The sequence below is a fragment of the Mesoplodon bidens genome (assembly GCF_964165515.1).
Source record: "Mesoplodon bidens genome assembly, chromosome: 9".
Classification (NCBI taxonomy): Eukaryota; Metazoa; Chordata; class Mammalia; order Artiodactyla; family Ziphiidae; genus Mesoplodon; species Mesoplodon bidens.
The window spans coordinates 58,409,903-58,430,062 of record NC_138166.1 but is presented as its reverse complement, the minus strand read 5'-3'; the positions used below and the strand labels follow the sequence as shown (position 1 = coordinate 58,430,062).

The 20,160-nt window shown below is 41.5% G+C and overlaps 1 protein-coding gene across 3 annotated transcripts in view; it reads left to right on the top strand.

Moving 5' to 3' along the window:
- The window catches only part of JAZF1 (JAZF zinc finger 1), a 342,754-nt gene that overhangs the window by 176,335 nt on the left and 146,259 nt on the right, over positions 1–20,160 (top strand). For all 3 annotated transcript variants that reach the window (XM_081243749.1, XM_081243748.1, XM_081243747.1), the window contains exon 2: positions 12,233–12,305. In XM_081243749.1, the coding sequence (XP_081099875.1) occupies positions 12,233–12,305 (73 nt within the window). The remainder of the gene's footprint in view (positions 1–12,232; positions 12,306–20,160) is intronic.

Here is a 20,160-nt window from a genome sequence, read left to right as displayed (position 1 = left end):
TACATTTTCCTTAGAGAAAGGGTTGGGGGAGGTACCTCCCCTGCAGGGTTTTCATGAGGATTGCACATAGAAAGCAGCTTATTCTGCATGGACTCCTAGTAGGCACTTAGTAATGGTAATTCTATTTTTGTTGTCAGTTATCATTGCTACTTAAAAACAGTTGATTGTTCACAAATGTGGTCTGACAACGTAAACAGTAAATGCTTTCAGACCTGACTACCTACAGTAATGATAACAGGTATGGTTTATTAAGTATTTCATGGATCAGCCACTACGCTCTGTATGGCTTGTCTCTTTTAATCCTCATAATAATCTCATAATGTGTAGGACCTGTGAATCACTGTCTTTTATATCAGAAAACTGAGACTGAGGCTGAGAAACTTGCTCAAGTCACAGAGTTAAGTAGCAGACCGTGCCCATGAATGTTATATTGCCTGTCTAAAGAAATTAAAGCCTTGGAGAGAAAAAAAAAAAAAAAAAAAAAAAAACCAGAAAGTCTAGAGTTGCTTCCCAGAAGTTCTTCCATAGAAGCCAAGAATGCCAGGAGCCATCTGCCAGGTGCTAGGGCCTTCCCAGACGCCCAAATTCACACCATCAGCGAGAGTGATCCGAGGACAGCCCAGCATGTGACCCTCCTCATTAGCAAGTAGAATGAGTGCACAACCCACACAGAATCGGGAGGAATAAGTCCCCAAAAACTGCATAACCTTTGTGGCCCATGAGCCTGCACACCCTGTTCATGGCTGCTGTCTGGGCACGGAGATGCCATGAGGCATCCCAGAGCCCGCCAGGCAGAGCTTTGCATATCAGCCCTCCGCCCCAGCGAACTGTAACTGATTTGTGCCCTTGTGTTTGATGACTCTTAGGCAGAACAGTCAGGTCACTCCACTTCCAGATGTTCAGCTATTTCTTTTTTCTTTTTAAAGCAATGATTCTGCCTCCCTGGGAGGCGAGAAGTAATGAGGGTGATTCCTTTTGCCAAATCCTTAACTGGCTTCCAGAATGCAAAATGAATATGCTTGGTTATGACCTGATTTCTAAGTGAGGTGAATAATAACAGCAAGGAAAACCACACTGGTTGGGGCCAATCTGAATGACAGAAAATTCTGAGCCGTGGAAGACTTCGAGGGATGCAGTCTTACCATTTTAGGGACATACTGTGAGGAAAATCGGTGACCAAAAGGAAAAGGTTGGCGGGGGGACATGTCCCAGTAAGAGGTCTTTGTCAGAGCACACTTATTGAGTGGATGAAAATTGTGCACAATTCAAGGGTCGCTGGTATTTGGTTGTTTGTGATTTGCTTTTAAAGATACATGAAGACACTAATAGTCTACATAATCATTAAGCTTAGCACTTTCTCTATAGAAAGCAAAAAGCTGGGGCGGGGGATGGGGGTGGTGAAGACCTGAGCCTCAAGTGAAGTCTGAATTCAGAGGTTTTACTAGATGTTGGATTTATTTATAAAGCTTTTAAATTACTTTCAATAAATCATTTCCAGTTTTACAATTGTCTTTTTATCTTGGGGAAAAATGCAAACTGGTTTAATGACTTTCTGAACCAGAACTTCATCCCTCTTCTGATTGCACGTTAGAATCTTTGGAGGTGGGTCTTAGGCCTCAGAATTTTTTACAGCTACCCAGGTGATACTAGTGAGCAGTTCTGGTTGAGAAGCACTGGTCTCTAGGTATTTGGCGGCATAGAAATGACTGAAACCAAATGAGACAAACTTGCTTATAGGACCCATTGGCCTCACGTCTTCGAACTCAGAACACGGGTTTCTTCTCTGCTTGGAAAGACCTGTTCCAAGTGGCTTACCTCTGTGTCTGTTCCTGCCATTTCTTTAAGTCCTTCCAAGTACTTAAATCACAAAACATATGCAAGCAGGGAGTGATATCTACATTTGGCAGAAAATCAGATATTTTTTACACCAGATCATTTTTATTACAGATCACTGTAAGTCAGATCCTCCAGAGTCTGGACTACTTGAGAACTGGGACCTTTGGAGGATGGGGGGAGGGGCCTTCAGTGCCTAGCACACAGTACTTGACATATGTTTGGCCTCCTGTATGTTAGTTATTTTAATCTTGATTTTGTGTTGTCCTAATTGGGGCTTACTTCCTTATCCACTTTTTCTTCTCTAGAATCCAAGCTTGCTCTAAATTTATATTTTGGTCAAGGGATAGCAAAGGAAATTTCTTTAGGTGAAGATGGGAGAGATGTCACACTGCATGGAGGTTTCAGGTGAATGCAATCCATGGTGTCAGAGCTGCCCTTTAAAGAAGAAAAAAAATTTGGCAAGTGGGGGTGGAATGGGTTACAGGGAAAAAAAAGAGGAACAAATGGGAACAGATCGGCATTAATAAATATTCAGACTGAGTCCCATTCTTATGTCAGTGTTGTAGGTGGTGTTATTACATGTAGTACTGGGTGATGGAAGTTGTGCACACTCTCATTTTTCACTTTAATTGCTTGCCTGAAAAGATCCTGACAGCTTCAAAGGTTACTGCTGGTTGCATTGTTCATAACTCAGAAGTAATATGCATGTGCAATTTGCTTCATTATTGCCTGTTAATAACCAATTCTAGAGAAAGTCCTAAAGCCACCAAAGGAGCCATAATTTGACATGATTGTTTCCTCCTCTTTCTCCCATTCTTTAATTATCCCAGGTTAAGAGTGCTCCACAGATGGTGTGGTGATGTGGGTGTGATTTTACTCTTTATTTTCTTTCCATGAGCTGGCATATTAAATTGTTAAAGAGAATTTTTTAAGAATCTAAAAAAACAAAGCAAGACATCAGATTAGAACTTTGAGTCCAACAAAATAAACCAGCATTCCAGTTGTTTCATGTTTCTGTTAAGATCTGGTTTGGTTTCATGTAACTGAAAAACCCTACATAGCATGTGCCTTATTTCTTTAAGTCTGGAGGTGGTCAGTCTCAGAGTGGTGTGGGTCTTCATGGGATCAGGGATTCAGGCTCCTATTGTGTTGCTCAGCCATGTATGACTTCTGTAGATTATATCATATCCAAAGTAGATACAGGAGGGAAAAATAACCACAAGCAAAGGCACATGACTTTAAAGAGGCTTCCCAGAAGCCTTACATCCTATTGGCCAGGCCTTAGTCACAGGGCTACACCTGGCTCAAGGAATGCTGGGAAATGTAGTCTTTATACCAGACAGCCATATTCCTAAGCATTATGGAGGAAGAAGGGGAAAATGACTACCGGATGGTAGCCAGCAATCTTACTACATTATGTGAATGATGAGTTCTTACATCATCTATGCATCATTATGCCACTGACTATAAAATGGAGATAATCCACAACAGTACAGAGTTTGATTTCAAAACATTCTACGGGCTAAAGAACCAACTAGTAGTACACCTAACACATTGCTTATTTAATCCTCATTTCAGCACTCACGCAAAAGTACTATCCTTATCAGAATTTTACAGATGAAAAAAAACCTAAGACTTAAAGAAGTTATACAGCTTGTATTGAACAGAGGCAGTTTGACTGCTGTGGAGTTGCATTATAATCCTTAGCATCACCAAGAAGTGGGAGCAGGGATTCCAATGGGACGGTGATTACAGTAGTGAGCCTTAGAGTCTTGGGTACCAAATCAGTTAAAACACTGAACTCGGGGTCCATTTTGACTCAGTTTTCTTTTTGTCCCAATCTTTTATATTCACTCCCTTGTGAAATTTGCCAGTTACTTGGTTTCAAATGCAGTACAACCTCTGGCTTTTCTTTATCCCTGCTGGGATTTTATTAGGCCTACTAGGTCCTCAGTGAGTACTTCCTAATGAATTGGCTGAGTTATATGATAACCAAGTTTTGACTCAGAGTGGTCAGGTTTTTGCTGTATCATCGTTTTGTTTTGCGGGACATGGTCTGCTTCCAGTGCCTGCTGGAACGTGGCATTATGGTAGGAATCTACAGCACTGCAGTCCCTATCAGCGTCCTGAGTCCTTTATCTCTTCTTCCTTTGAGTCTTCTTGGTTCTGCAAAATGTCTTACCACACATCAGAAGCAGACCTCCTTTTCTTGCCTGTCAAACCCTTTTCACTTTCTAGTTTTTTCCTTACTTTTGGTAATGAGGCCCTCAGATCTGTAACACAAGAAAAAATGTGTATTTCCATTTCTACTTTCACCAAGTCTTATATTTCTTTATTCCAGCTTTTCCCCCCATTCTCCACACCACCACCAGTTATTTTTCTAAAACATGGACCGTATCAGTTTACTCCTTCTGAGGCTCTCCATTGTTCATGGAATTAAGTCCAAACTCTTGGAGAACATTTCAAGCCTTCCAGGACGTGGGCCTGATCTGCATCGTGAGACTCTTTGTGCAGAGTTCCAGCCACACTGGCTTTCTTGCCCCTGTCTCTGCTAATGCTCAGACCGTTTTCTATTCTGATTCACCTTTTCTGACTAGAGATGTAGTTCAAGGCTCATGTAAAATTTCCTTTCAAGAAGTTTCTCTGGGGCTTCCCTGGTGGCGCAGTGGTTGAGAGTCCGCCTGCCGATGCAGGGGACACGGGTTCGTGCCCCTATCCCGGAAGATCCCACATGCCGCGCAGCGGCTGGGCCCGCGAGCCATGGCCGCGGAGCCTGTGTGTCCGGAGCCTGTGCTCCGCAACGGGAGAGGCCACAGCAGTGAGAGGCCCGCGTACAGCAAAAAAAAAAAAAAAAAAAGAAGTTTCTCTGATTCGCCCAGAGAATCCTGTTTTGTTTCTACAGCAGCTAGTGTAGTCCTCTAGGTTGGCACAGATCAGTCTGTCTTGGATTATTGTTAACTATGAATTGTGTTGTCTTTCTTGCTCAGTTGTGAATCTACTGACTTAGAATTTCCCTTTTGCAACTAGGGCATGACAAGAGTGCAGTATGTCCTTCTTGAAATGAACTCGGTATCTTTGTCTCCATGAAGAAAGTCCTAGCTCTTACAAGTCCAAACAATGTCTTGTATCTTCTGTAGCCTCCTAACCAGCTGTTTGATTTAGACCATGGAAAATAAGAGATTATCATCTAGAAGCAATAGCTCCATCCTCATAATATTCATAGAGCTCTAACACAGGGTTTCTCAACATCTGCATCATTGACATCTTCAGCCAAGTAATTCTTTTGTGGGGGCTGGAGGGTGCTGTCCTGTGTGTGCACTGTAGGATGTGTAGCAGCATCCCTGGCCTCTACCCACTAGATGCCAGTAGCATCCTCACCCCAGTTGTCTCTAGATATTGGCAAACATCCTGATGGGCTGGGGGTGGGGGGCAAAATCGCCCACAGTTCAGAGCAACTATTTTAAAGTATCTCTGTAAATATTTTATAACTAATGAATATCGGCTCTGCAGCCCCCGTTTCCATGGTACCCACAGACTTCTCACCTGTGCTTTCTGCTTCAAACTTCATGCCATTTTCAGATCCCTAACCTCACCTATGAACCACTGCCTATGCCTAAGTCCCTTCCTTCAAAACCCAACTCAGTTCCTATTAGTCAGTAAATCCTTCCCAGATTAGCCCTTTCTGCCCCTCTCTCTCGTTATTCTGAATTTTGCATCATTTTCTATCCTTCTGCACATCTGTGCTTACTGGTATATATTTTTCTTATAAGTGTCTCTCTGTACTGGCAGTCACTTACACTCGGGTCTGTTTTCCTCTCCTGTCCGTCTGACTCTCCTAGTTGAATAGTCGGAGCTGAATGCTTATCTTTATGTCTTTTGTGTTATGCATGCCCAGGGCATTCATTTATTTGTTCAGCATATGTTCACTGATTATTTATGAAACACTGGACTTAGGGTTTGTGGCTTCTAAAATCTGGTCCCTTAAGGAGCTTCCATTTTGGTGGGGTGTTAAGACAGATTGGCAAATGTGTAGCATAACACATGGTAGAGGTAGTGCATAGGCCAGCTCCTTGGAAGATGGGTAGAATTTCCTTGGGCAAACAATTTTAGGCAGAAGGAGTTGAAGGTCTCTTTTCATGAACAGCCATTGCCCTTCCATCCTTGCAGAGAGGACTTCGAGAGCCTCATTTTCCCTGCCTTCTCTTTTGTCACTTACCTTCACCCACCAGCAGCTCTCTTTTCTTCCAGATACGTGCTTTTAGGCTCTTCCCATGGGCAGCAGTGACATCGAAGCTCCTTTACGGTCTTTTTTTTTTTTTTTTTTTTTCTGTACGCGGGCCTCTCACTGTTGTGGCCTCTCCCGTTGCGGAGCACAGGCTCTGGACGCGCAGGCTCGGCGGCCATGGCCCACGGGCCCAGCTGCCCAGCAGCATGTGGGATCTTCCCGGACCGGGGCACGAACCCGTGTCCCCTGCATCGGCAGGCAGACTCTCAACCACTGCGCCACCAGGGAAGCCCCTTTACGGTCTTTTGTATCACATGCTACTTGGATCCATCATCAGGTTCATTTCTGGGGAAAGCAGACACGTCCATTTGTGTGTACATGCACACATGCCTGTACGATCAAATGGGACTAAGTTTTGGCCTTATTCCTGTTTGGAAGAATTTTATTGTTGTGTAACCCCAGCACCCCAGTCTTCAGAGTCGCTATATACAGATGTACAGGTTGTGCACTGCACAAGCATACCTGGCAGCCACGATGGACTCTGGCAGTCTCTCTTGTCCCAGGTAACAAGGTAGAGAATTTGGCTGAAGAGTGTGGACTGAGAGTGTCATACATATAAGGCTACACACCTTATATTTGGGGAAAAATAGCTACCACTCTCAAGCAGTCATCAATGACCCTAGGAGTTTGATGGGTTGGTGAAGAGTTAGAAAGCATCCTGGTCAGAACTGTCTATTTCTAATAACTTTAACCCTCTGGTCATGCTGGAAACTGAAAAGGCTGCAGTATGCTGTGTTTGTTTATAAATCAGCCTCCTAGAGCATTGTCCAAACGGTTCTTGGTTGAATAACGTTTATTCATTCACTTGTGGAGGAAAACTCAGGCTGCAAATGGGAACATAAATGCTTTTCTAATAGATGGCGTTATTGTACTGCACAATGTCCCCGACTTTTAGATATTTAACTCATAAAGTTTACAGCAACACTTAACTGCATCTGGATTTCACATTGAATTTGGAAAGGCAAGAATCTCACTGTAATTTGCACTGACTGCCCTGTAATGGAAATTATGGCTTGGGAAAAGTTTCAAATGACGTGTCTATAAACGAAGGAAAAGTTGATCCATTCAAAGGCCAGTTATGTGCAATTGTAGGATTTTTTATTTTTATTTTTGAAAGGACCATTGCCAGCAAGAAATATTTATTTCAGCAGCTGAAGTAAACTAACTGTGAATTAAAAGTTGTCGGTTCATCAAAACTCTGTCCTAAAAGTGGAGTGAAAGTTGCAACAGAACTTTGCTGGGCTTTTAAGAAAGCTATAAAGATTGTATGGAGGCCAGTGTTGCAACTGGTTGGTAGCAATGAGTTGACTTCAGAGGATGAGCATTAAATGGTCAAAATGCTGGCCTAATGGGACTCAGGACTCAGGGCTTCTGGTCCTAGCCCTGCTGTTAACTGGGTTTGTGTAAATAGGCATGTCACTTAACTTTCCAAGCCTCAGTTTGTCTGTTCCTTTGCTCCTGTCTCCCACCATTTATTTGTTTTGGTATATCTTCCATTCACGTTCAAGACTTTCCCTCAAATGTCTAATGATCACTCCTTGACTGTTCTTGGCTCCTATTTAAGACACTGAGGCAATAAAAACCTGATGGGAGGCTCTGAGTAGAGGCATGGATGGAGCTCGTTGACCATAGACTTATCTGTAGGGAAATCACTTAATCAAGGAATTGCCAGATGTCGGCATCTGGTGATCTCGTCTCTGCACCCACTTAGCTTAATCAGAGAGGAATCCTCCCGCCAGTGTTCTTGGGACCAGTGAAGTAGGTATATTTCCACTTTAATCCCCTTGCTTTCAGCCCTGTGTTCTCCCCACTCCCCCTCTATCTCCGCTGTGCTTGGTTTCCTGGTTCAGTGTCTCTAGATAATCAACCTTTTAAACAATTCTCCTGTTTTCAGCCCTGAACCTTCCCTTCCTTGCCTTTTGCAACACCTGGCACCTCCAAGTCCAGGGCCTCTCGGGGCTAGAAGCATGGGCCAGGAGGGGAACCCAGTGGGTTCCCCTCCTGGCCCATGCATCTCCCCTGCTGCAGGCACTTGAGACTATAGCTTCCTCTACTCTGAGTCACTTGTCACTCCTGTATGAGTTTTCCATCTTCCAAAACACTGGTGCAAACCCCTTGTCTGCTGATGTTTCCCCTTTTTTTTCTATCCCTGGAGAAGTTTTAATTCCTTTATTTCTTCCTTTAGTGGGGCCTTGGATGGTGAAGGAAAAAAACGCCTTTGATCAATCTGCCATTTTTGACCCAAAATCTTCCATTTTCTCATCATAAAATTAGTGTATCCATTTAATAATGATGATGCGTCTCCTACATGCCTGCCCCTGAGCTGAGTGCTGGAGAGAGGAAAGAAATTGAGATGGTTCATCTCTGAGAAATGTGGGAAGGGGAAAGGATGTGCCCAGCTTCTGCCTCTATGGTGACACAAGTGCAGGGACAGTGCTGGGGATGAGGTGAGGCAGAGAAAGGAGGAGGGATGCACGTGCTCAGCCAGGGATATTGTGGAAGGCTCTGCTGAATAAACTAAAACTCTGTGATTTTGTGAGTTCAGCTGTTGGGGGGAAGACTGAGAACAGACTGTGCCCATTAATTATTACCAAGTGAGTCCACAGAGAAGTGGTGTTTCCATCCCAGACCTTCAGTATCCCTCATCTGGCTGGGTGGGCCTTTGCCTCTCCAGGATCTTCCGGGGCTGCCTTCCCACTCATGTCATCTCAGGCCTCCCACTGTTGCCCTCCACACGGAGCAAAGAGCCCAGCCTTTGGAGGATATAGAATTTGAAGACGGCCTTCTTGGGCAGGGGCGGCGTGATATCCTGTCTCCCCCTCACTGCTGCCTCCCAGCCTGCAAATAGCTCACTGCTGATAGAGGCCTCGTTAGTCTTGTTGAGACGTAGTATGGCTGGTTTCTGACATTCTTAAATTGGAAATAAATACAGGCATATAAATCCCAGCAATGTAGCTGAAGCACTGCCAAAGCCCATGAGCTCCTCAGTTAGCTTCTGTTAACCCAGCAAACAACCTTGATAGAGTTTTCCTGGAAGCTTGAAGATAGCGCTACAAAAGACTCAACATAGGTCCCAAATCCAGGCACTTGGTGGACATTGGTTCCCAACACCAGAGACAGCAGAGCTGATGAACACAGGCCTCCCTGACTGAACAAGGTGTGCTGTTTGCCCTCCTTTCATCATGTTTAACTCTAGTTCCTATCCAGAAGGGTCTGAAGACTGTCCTTTCCTTATTTCTGCCGTTTGCCTGGCTTTTCTCTTAACTACTTGAGAAGTCATGGGAAATGGTGCTACGACATTGAGGCTTTTGCCACTTAATTGACTCTATAAAACCACAGGGCAGTAGGACCAGGTGAGCTACAGCAAGCTTCCACTTTGTGTCTCGTCCTTACTGTAGAACTGTGTGTTCAAGCTATTACCCTGAACTAGGAATGGTAGAAGAAGCACATTGCTGTCTACTGTGGAGGGTGCTATGTTTTAGAAACTTTGAAGTTGATAGGTTTTTATTGCTTGGGTATCTTAAAATACATTTTCATATTTGAATTCCTTTATCTTCAGTCAGCTTGAAATCTGTGAGTGTGCAAGGGGTGATATGAGACAGAAAACAGTCAACTCTTAGTGGGGTTTTTTGGCTGTGCCCTGCCCTGCTGAGAAATTTTGGGTTCATCTTCCTGTCCCTTCCTTGTGATATAAGAGTGGTAGAGCGTTGCTGTATGGGGCTGTAGGTAGCCGCAGTATGGGATGCTTTACTTTCTTGCCAGTTGCCAGTTTAAGGAACATCGTGTGGCCATGAAAAATTCAAGTGTTTCTATCCCACAGACCATTTACTGAGATGGATTTTATCTCTGGGCAACGGTAGCCAACGTGCCAGGTTCACCTTTTGATCAGTGCCATGAACAAGCCAGAGAAGTATCTGGGAGATTGTGCACTATGGCCACTGCACTTCATATCACATTTCTTATTGTAGCGACTTGTGCAAAAACTGTCTCGGTGGTGTGGCACGTGGCTTAAAGAAGTTCTTCTTGTTGTAGTCGGTAATTTCCAATGGACAGTGTTACTCTCTCCATTTCATTCTGCTAATGACATTCCATCTTCATGAGGAGGACGTCATCGTCCTGCTGTGAACACCTGAGGCCCTTGTCACTCCAGTCCTCTCCTGTAGAGTTTTTAGCATCAGACAGTTACTTTTTGGTCAGGGAGGGAGAAATAATGAAGGCGGCTATTATACTTTTACTGAATGTGAAGTGCTCCACAGTGTAATTAAATCCATAAAATGGTGAGTCATGATCATTGCACGCCAGTCAGCCAGGAAGCGGGTGATGGAGCTGATGTCTATTCACAACCAGCCCCTGATGCTTTTCCTCTGGTAGCACTTGTGCAGGCTTCTCCTGATTTGTGGGCACAAAGTACCTAATTTCGTTTTGAGAACACGAAGCTTTCATGGGTGCTCTAAAGGTTGCCCAAATAAACATTTAATCTGAAAGAGATGTCTCAGGCCTGGTGGACATGTGTCTGGGAGTTCTACTTTCTTGTCGGTTACCGGGGTCTGCATTCTAGAAAAACAGGAGAATCCTGCCTGAGGTGCTCCCAGATGGTTTTGTTGTTGTTATGGAAAGGCATTTGGAAGCTTCTGGAAGTCCATTTCACCACTCATAATTTGAGGGTTTGTGAGCATAAATCTAGCCTAGGTTATGGAAGATGGTGGAACAAAGAAAACAGTGTTTCCGTAGGCCAGGGATCTATCAATACAAACAGCCTCAGGTGCATATGTAATCATCATAGGAGGCAGAGGAAATGCTGAGTTACTGATCTGTTCTCACTTGCGCTGCCGAAACCTCCAGACCCAATTTGATGGAGCCATTCAGAGAACCTTTGTCTCTTGTTTCAGAATTTGGCTTTCATGGCTTGCGATGGCAACGACCCAGGAAGCAGGATTTCTGAATAGTGTGTCCCTGAAATTCTTGGCATAGGAAAAATAATAAAGTGAACATGAGATTCTTAACTATAACACCAATAAAACAATCTCCACTACTGTCCAGTTTTAGTCTGGGCGTGGAAAGCATTGTAAATTGATTTTGATGCTGTTATTTATGCCACTGTGCCTGCACCCCCTACCCCCATCACCTGTTAACGCATATTGGAGCTAGCATGTGTATCTTACATCCACCATGGGCAGTAAACACTTCCTGTACCAAGGTGCTTGAAACAATATCTGTCATTACATCAAAGAAGGTGTTATTGCCAAGTGCAGCTGGAAGAGTTCTAATAATGAGATGGTTTTAAACGAGGTTGTAATGAAATCTGTGTGAAATGTCTGAACCTTTTTCTAAGAAAACAAAAATGTGTTCACATTTCTTTATAGTCTTACTATAGAAACATTGTTTTTGCATTTACTTAGCACAATCATTTCTCTACATGAGAAGTTTGACTATATTTCTAGTTGTTAAAAGTGCATTTTTGGCACTGTGTTGGAGAAGCACTGTTAGGGAAGTTTGCTCTGGTGTTGAATTCTCTCTCTTCAAGGGGGAAAAAACCCTCTGATGAATGTGGTGTTTGTGGTTTCTGAACCAGCATGAGAATTTCTGATTGAGAGTCTAGAAAAGTTACAATAAACATACAGTTAAGAAGGAGAAGAGTTGCCCTCTAGAATGTGAATCCAAACCCAGAAAAGTATGCAGTGAATAAGAACAATACTCAGTAGATTTTCAGATTGATGGAGCTTTCCAATGGCAACTAATTTGTTCCAGCATTGAAGTGAGCATAATTAACAGAGCCTTTCTTTCTTAGGCCGATTAACCACCAAAAACCATGCCAACATTGTAACTGTAAGCAGTGAAAACCAATATTTATGAGAGGGATTGTGTAAGAGTTTGTGTGACAGATGGACATTTTATCACTGTTGATGTTTGGAATTCTCTTGAAAAGTAGTGCAATATCTTGTTATTTATGAATGAATGAACAAATGATTGTGCTTTGCTGACTGAGTTTTCTTTAAAAAGCGGTCTACTAAATTAATCTTTTTCTCCATTTAGCCTCTGTTACTTTAGGTTAGGTAGCCACATATATTCTGATGTGAGAGCTGAAAAATCATAATTGTGTTTTTATTTCAGATACGGATCCACGTGTTTTAGAAAAACAAGAATTACAGCAGCCAACCTATGTTGCCCTCAGTTACATTAATAGGTAAGCCATTTTCAGAATTTACAGCAACCTCATGTCTGCCACATGTTTATTTTTTAAGTGTATCTTTTTAACGGGGTAGGAAAAATGTTTTCAGTCTTCAGTTATTTACAGGAGATTATTTAAAATCAACTTCTATATAGAATTTTCTTGTTTCTCTGATGGGGAGAGGCAGGTTGTAGTTCTCTGTTCGTATGGCCGAAACATGACTGATTTATAAGCTCATTCTGGAAGTAGTTTGCATGCAGAGTTAGAATATACTCTTTTGACTTCATAGGGCAGTTTGGAGATTAATGGATTTATGTTTGAGTGAAACTTTTAAACCCTGGGGTGAAGAGGTGCTTTATGAATTCAGAACATTGTTGGAATATCAGAATATATCAGGATATAACAAACTGAAATAATTTAATATCAAAGTTACTTAGTAGCAGCTCACCTTTTAGTAAAAACATTCTCAACTGACCCATTTGTGTTGAGTTACACCAGTTTTTCCTGAAACTGAACATGTGAGCACGACCTTAGAGAACAGTTTAGAACTTAATATATCGGGTCTAAAAGAGGACTTGTTGTTTCATCCAACTTAAATAATTAAGGAGACAGGGATTTTTGAAGAGAACCTGAAATCAACTGATGTTAGGAAAACACCCACCCCCCCAAGAGAAAAAGACAAAGGAAAAGCGAAACTAGTTTTTAATGGGAATGAAAAATTCTCTGCTCGTCGTAATTCAGTGCTTGAATTTCTATTGACTGTCTCCTTTTTATATGAGGCGAAGAGTGTTTCTGGTTTCTTGGTACCAGAGCTGAGGTTCAGGATCTGAGGTGGAAAGCTGGGAATGAATTATCTGTACTGTTTTATTTTAATGCCTTTTCAGAAAATTTACTTAACTCTTGTCTAGAGAAGGCTTTGAAATGGAGTCACTGTGCTCAGCTTCAAGTTCTTTTATGAAGCATGTTTTTTAAAGGATTCATTAATATAAACATCTATTTGCATATCTTCTTTGGGTTTCCTACTTTTCAGCCTTTCCTGGAAGCGAGATAAAATATCTACAGTTTTTCATTAACCATAATTCTGGGGCTGTTTTAAGTAGAACACCTTCAAAATCACATCAAATACAAATAAAGATGTATGTGCTTATCTGGATTTCTCACAAAACCTGTGTTGTTTCCCGAATTTAGCACAGGTTTTGAAAAGTCTTTAAGTATACATTAGAATTATGTGAAAAAGATGTATGTGAATTAGCCTAGTAACAATGAGGAATAAGATAAATAGTCTTATAGGTCAATTATGGTATTGAATAGGACTTTTTAATAGTGTGGCTATTGTATTTTTGGTAAAATATGTTACCTATGTATATACAAACGCGTGTATTACTAAGCCTTATTCTAATGAGAGTCTGTGAGATTTTCACATTCGTTCTTCCTGTGTGTATTGTCAGCCATGTTGGCAACAGGGATCTACTAATTACACAGGCATTACACTCACTAAAGAAAGAAATATTCTGCCAGGTGTTATTTGGGACTCTAGTGAAGTCGAAGTATAGGGACAAGGGCCACAGACAAAAAACCCACCAGAGAACTTGAATCAAGTATGATAGTTTAGTATAAACTGTGCAGTAGGATGTGCTTCAACCCTAGAGAGTCAGGGTGTAATCAGTGGGTGTGGACTTTCTGAGATGAGTCTTCTGGGAGAAAATGAGCATTTAAAAAAACAACCTTTTATTATTATAGCCGTATATTGCAGAAAATTAGAAAATATAATCAAAAAAAATTTTTTTTATTAAAACATCACATTCGTGCCACCTAGATATCACTACTGGTAACACCTTAACACACATTTTTCAGATCACTTTTAAAAAATACTATATAATAGCAACTGTACTTCAATAATTAATTAATAAATACATACATACATACATACGTACAAAACACAATATAATTTTTAACCAAAAGCTGTACATACTCTTGCAGCCTGCTCAGTTTTGTCACTAATCTCTACGTTTTCAGTACATTTGCATCTAATCTAATACCCTTATCATATGCAGGTTTCCCCAGGTGATCTAAACAAGTCCATTATTGCTGTTTGTCTAACCCAGTGTCCAATCCAGAACATGATATTGCACCTGGATGTTTTGCCCCCCAAGTTTCTTTTAATCTGGCACAGTGACTTGTTGAAGAGATGGGCCAGCGTCCCACAGAATACTTCCACCTTCTGGGTTTCCTTTAGGTTTTCTCCAAGAGGCCATTTGGCAGGTTCCTGTGTACCCTTTATTTGCTGTAAGCTGGAAGTTAGATCTGGAGAAGATGTGTCTTGAACTGGACATGTCATTGTATTTAGAGGTCTGAGACAATAAAGAATTCGCCATATCATGTCCTAGCTGGTAGAGAAGCAGACGTATGTCGGGGATTGAGACGTTTATTCGTGATCTTTAAGTCAAGAGAAGGACTGTGTATGGAAGGTTGCCCAGGTTACTAACAACACTTCTCACTCGGGATCCCTCTGTGGTCAGAGCTGCATACATAACAGGACTGAACACATGGTAGACACTCTAGATATTGGTGTGTAGGTGATAAATAAACACCTGGTAGATGGAAAAGAGAGCTGAGCAATGGAGAGCTGCAAGGAGGAAGCCAAGTCTGGCCATAGGGAAAAAAAATGCTAAAAGGAGCCTTAAGGGGACTGGATACACTAAAACTCCTAGAGGAAAACATAGGCAGAACACTCTGTAACATAAATTGCAGCAATATTTTTTTGGACCCGTCTCCTAGAGTAATAGAAATGAAAACAAAAATAAACAAATGGGCGGGCTTCCCTGGTGGCGCAGTGGTTGAGAGTCTGCCTGCCGATGCAGGGGACACGGGTTCGTGCCCCGGTCCAGGAGGATCGCACATGCCACGGAGCGGCTAGGCCCGTGACCCATGGCCGCTGAGCCTGCGCGTCTGGAACCTGTGCTCCGCAACGGGAGAGGCCACAACAGTGAGAGACCCGCGTACCGCAAAAACAAACAAACAAACAAAAAATGGGACCCAATTAAACTTAAAAGCTTTTGTACAGCAAAGGAAACCACAAACAAAATGAAAAGACAACCTACGGAATGGGAGAAAATATTTGCAAACGATGCGACCGACAAGGGATTAATTTCCAAAATATACAAACAGTTCATACAGCTTAATATCAAAAAACCAAACAACACAATCAAAAAATGGGCAGAAGATCTAAATAAACATTTCTCCAAAGAAGACATACAGATGGCTAACAGGCACATGAAAAGATGCTCAGTATCACTAATTATTAGAGAAATGCAAATCAAAACTACAATGAGGTATCACACTGGTCAGAGTGGCCATCATCGAAAAGTCTATAAATAATAAATGCTGGAGAGGGTGTGGAGAAAAGGGAACCCTCATACCCTGTTGGTGGGAATGTAAATTGATGCACCCACTATGTACAACAGTATGGCGGTTCCCTAAAAACTAAAAATAGGGTTACCACATGATCCAGCAATCCCACTCCTGGGCATATATCTGGAGAAAACTCTTATTCAAACTCTAATTCAAAAAGGTACATGCACCCCAATGCTCAGAGCAGCACTATTTATAATAGCCAAGACATGGAAGCAACCTAAATGTCCCTCAATTACTACTCAGAATATTAGCCGTAAAAAATAAAATAATGCCAGCAACATGGATGAACCTAGAGATTATCATATTAAGTGAAATAAGTCAGACAAAGAAACATATCATATAATATCGCTTATATGTAGCTTCTTTTAAAAATGATACAAGTGAACTTATTTATAAAACAGAAATAGACTCACAGACATAGAAAACAAACTTATGGTTACCAAAGGGGAAAGAGGGGGAAGGGATAAATTGGGAGTTTGGGATTAACATATACACACGATTATACATAAAATATAATAGATAAACAACAAGGTCCTACTGTATAGCATAGGGAACTATATTCAATATCTTGTAATAACCTATAATGGAAAAGAATCTGAAAAAGAACATATATATATATGTATAACTAAATCACTTTGCTGTACACCTGAAACTAACACAACTTTGTGAATCAACTATACTTCAATTGAAAAAGAAAAGAAAAAAAATTGGGATAAAAAGGAGTCTTAAGGGCCTTTGATCCAGAAGGGAAGCATATTGAAATTCACATGAAGCCAGTAAAGATGCAAGGAGAGAGTAATAAAGGTTAGGTAATGAGAAAGAAAGTCAGCTTGATGGCAATATCCTGAATACTGCAGAAAAGGGTACTATTCAAAAAAAAAAAGTTGAACAAATAAGTTTTTTTTTTTCCCCTTAAACCTCAGGGGGAAATAAAATCTTAACTTTGCTGAGCAGTGAAGACAGGAAAAGAATTAATATTTTTCTGCTCATATATCTGTTTATGCAACTCTGATGTTCTTCTGGGCACCTCAAAATTGAGTTGAAACTTTCTTTGGCAATAACACTGACTGAAATTGCAGAGTTAGGGTTCTTAAAATGGAGCTAGCTGGGCTTCCCTGGTGGCGCAGTGGCTAAGAGTCCGCCTGCCGATGCAGGGGACACACGGATTCGTGCCCCAGTCCGGGAAGATCCCACATGCCGCGGAGCCGCTGGGCCCGTGAGCCTTGGCCGCTGAGCCTGCGCGTTCAGAGCCTGTGCTCCGCAATAGGAGAGGCCACAACAGTGAGAGGCCCGTGTATCACAAAAAAAAAAAAAAAAATGGAGCTAGCTTTTTGGATTAAGAAAAAAAAGAACTGAGTGGAAATCGGAGAGCCTTTGTTTATACCTATTTTAAATTGTTTTACTCTCTTGACATAATGTGTTGAACAACCTTTAATTCCTTTAAAAGTGCATCTGTTACAACACCTGAGCAAATTTTAAAATAAAAATAGTTTAATGAGAAAGAGGGAGATTGAATGAATTAGTGAGGGTTGAAGGAGTAGTTCCGGGGGAAAAAATATAGATACGGATTTTAAGGATAGGAAGTTCTGTTAATTTTGTGACGTTAGAAACAATGACAAGTTCATGTAATAGGAAATTTAATTGCTTAGTTTGTATAATATTTATACACCTGGCAAAAAGGTATAAAGGGCAAGAAGAAAAGCTAGATTTTGGATAGAGGAGACAATATAGAAGAAATAATACTAGAAAGAGCAAACATAACACTTTTTATGTCTTGAGCTCTATGCTAAGCATTTTTCACATTACTTATTTCATTTAATCTTCACAGTGACCATATAAAAGAAGTACTGTGATTATCTTCATTTTACAGGTTCAGAAGTTGAGACTCAGAGAAGTTAAGTAACTTGCCCTAGGTCCCCAGCTGGTAGGAAGTGGAGTATTGGGTTCAGACCTGCACAGTTAGGCTCCAGAACCTGTGTTGCTAATCGCTCTACAGGCTGCCTTGTTGGGATATCAGAGAGTAAAGTACTAGCTCAGAAAAGTAAGAGGAGAATATGGAAAACTAATGATGAAAAAATCGGGTAGGACAGCTGGGCAGAGGGGATGCAGAAAGACATAAAGATGAGAGTAATTACCGTGCTGTAGATAATTGGAGGGTAACAACCTAATAAAATTAAACAGTAGGAGACAGCAGAAGCTAAAAAATGCTATGAGAAAGGTGACCAGGAGCTCCTAAGTGACGTATTGCTGCAAGAAAATTGGCTTGAGCGTGCAGGGCACAACCTAGTATAGCAGGCTTCAGCTAGAGTGGGGAAGGATGCCTTAGCATCTTAGATTGGGAGGAAAGAAAGGGCAGAGCCCTGTGAAGGCACAGGAAACTGTCCACCACCACCTCTCACCGGTAGGCAGGTGATAGGTGCGCTGTGGGGTGAAGTCAGGCATCTCCTTAGAAAGGTTGATGAGAAGCGCTGGGCTGCATCTGGGTATTTCCTTCAAGTTATTGTTATATAGTTCAGGTAGCTGCCTCGAGATGACAAGATAGCTTATTAATAACTTGTGACTCCCCAGAAATGGGTAATTGGGATAACTTAAAGACATGATAACAGACATGGCTATAGCTGTTAATTACACTATTTTCTCTACAAAATATGTTTGTATTAAAATAATTGAATTTTCCAAGTTAACTTTTAATTTTTTAAATGTGTATATAATTTTGGTGTAAACTATAAAGGAATATCATGACTAGGCACAAATGGGTACCTTCTTGCACTCAATTCTTATCATTTACTACCTAATAAACATGTAATATTCTCTCATTCCTAAACTACAGCTCTACTAGAATTCTCTTTGTAAGACTCCCTGCACCACCTTGGCATAATAGTAATTAGGTATGACCTCCTCTAAAAATGAATTTTTGTTTAGCTTAGTATTTGCTATTAAACAGCAAATTCTAGTCCCTAGAATAGTAATTCCAGTGGGTGTTTGCCTGCTCTCCTCTCCCTCTCTCCCTCTCTCCCTCTCCCCCTCTCCCCCTCTCCCCCTCTCCCCCTCTCCCCCTCTCCCCCTCTCCCCCCTCCCCCTCTCCCCCTCTCCCCCTCTCCCCCTCTCCCCCTCTCCCTCTCTCCCTCTCCCTCTCTCTCTCTCACACACACACACACGCACACACACACACAACTCATTTATTCCCAAAACAGTTCTGTGGTCAATTGATTTGAGGAAATCTGGAGTTAAATAACATGGGTTTCTTTACCACAGGATTTAGTCAGATGCTCTCCTATGCTGATATGCATTTTAAGTCTCCAAGAGAGATAGTATAATTTTCATATGTACCTGACCCCAGAGCACTTTTTCTTGAAGCATCTGATGGGACTAGTTCTGCTAGTTGGGGGTTGCTAGAATTCAATCACTTCTACTTACATCCTCAACTTCCCCAAGGAACCATGAAGCCTTTTATTCAGGACAGCCTGCTCGTCTTTTTCTGATTCAAAACGCAGAACACTACCATTTCCCTCATGTTCAACTGGGAAGAACAAGGACAAAATTCTGCCCTTTGTGCCAACTCCATCAACTTCTACTCTGTGCCTGTTTGAATGGTGATGCATTTGCTTCTCTCAACCTGACCAGACACCTAGGTGGCTTCTATTAAAAATAAAGCTTTTTAGACATACAGATGGCCAAGAGACACATGAAAAGCAGCTCAGCATCACTAATTATTAGAGAAATGCAAATCAAAACTACAATGAGGTATCACCTCACACCGGTTAGAATGGGGATCATCAGAAAATCTACAAACAACAAATGCTGGAGAGGTTGTGGAGAAAAGGGAACCCTCTTGCACTGTTGGTGGGAATGTAAATTGATACAGCCACTATGGAGAACAGTATGGAGGTTCCTTAAAAAACTAAAAATAGAATTACCATATGACCCAGCAATCCCACTACTGGGCATATACCCAGAGAAAACCATAATTCAAAAAGACACATGCACCCCAGTGTTCATTGCAGCACTGTTTACAATGGCCAGGTCATGGAAGCAACCTAAATGCCCATCAACAGACGAATGGATAAAGAAGATGTGGTACATATATACAATGGAATATTACTCAGCCATAAAAAGGAACAAAATTGGGTCATTTGTAGAGACGTGGATGGATCTAGAGACTGTCATACAGAGTGAAGTAAGTCAGGAAGAGAAAAACAAATATCGTATATTAACGCATATATGTGGACCCTAGAAAAATGGTACAGATGAACCGGTTTGCAAGGCAGAAATAGAGGCACAGATGTAGAGAACAAATGTATGGACACCAAGGGGGGAAAGCATTGGGGGGGGGAGGTGAATTGGGAGATTGGGATTGACATATATACACTAGTATGTATAAAATAGATAAGTAATAAGAACCTGCTGTATAAAAAAAATTAAAAAAACAATAAATAAATAAATAAAACTTTTTTTG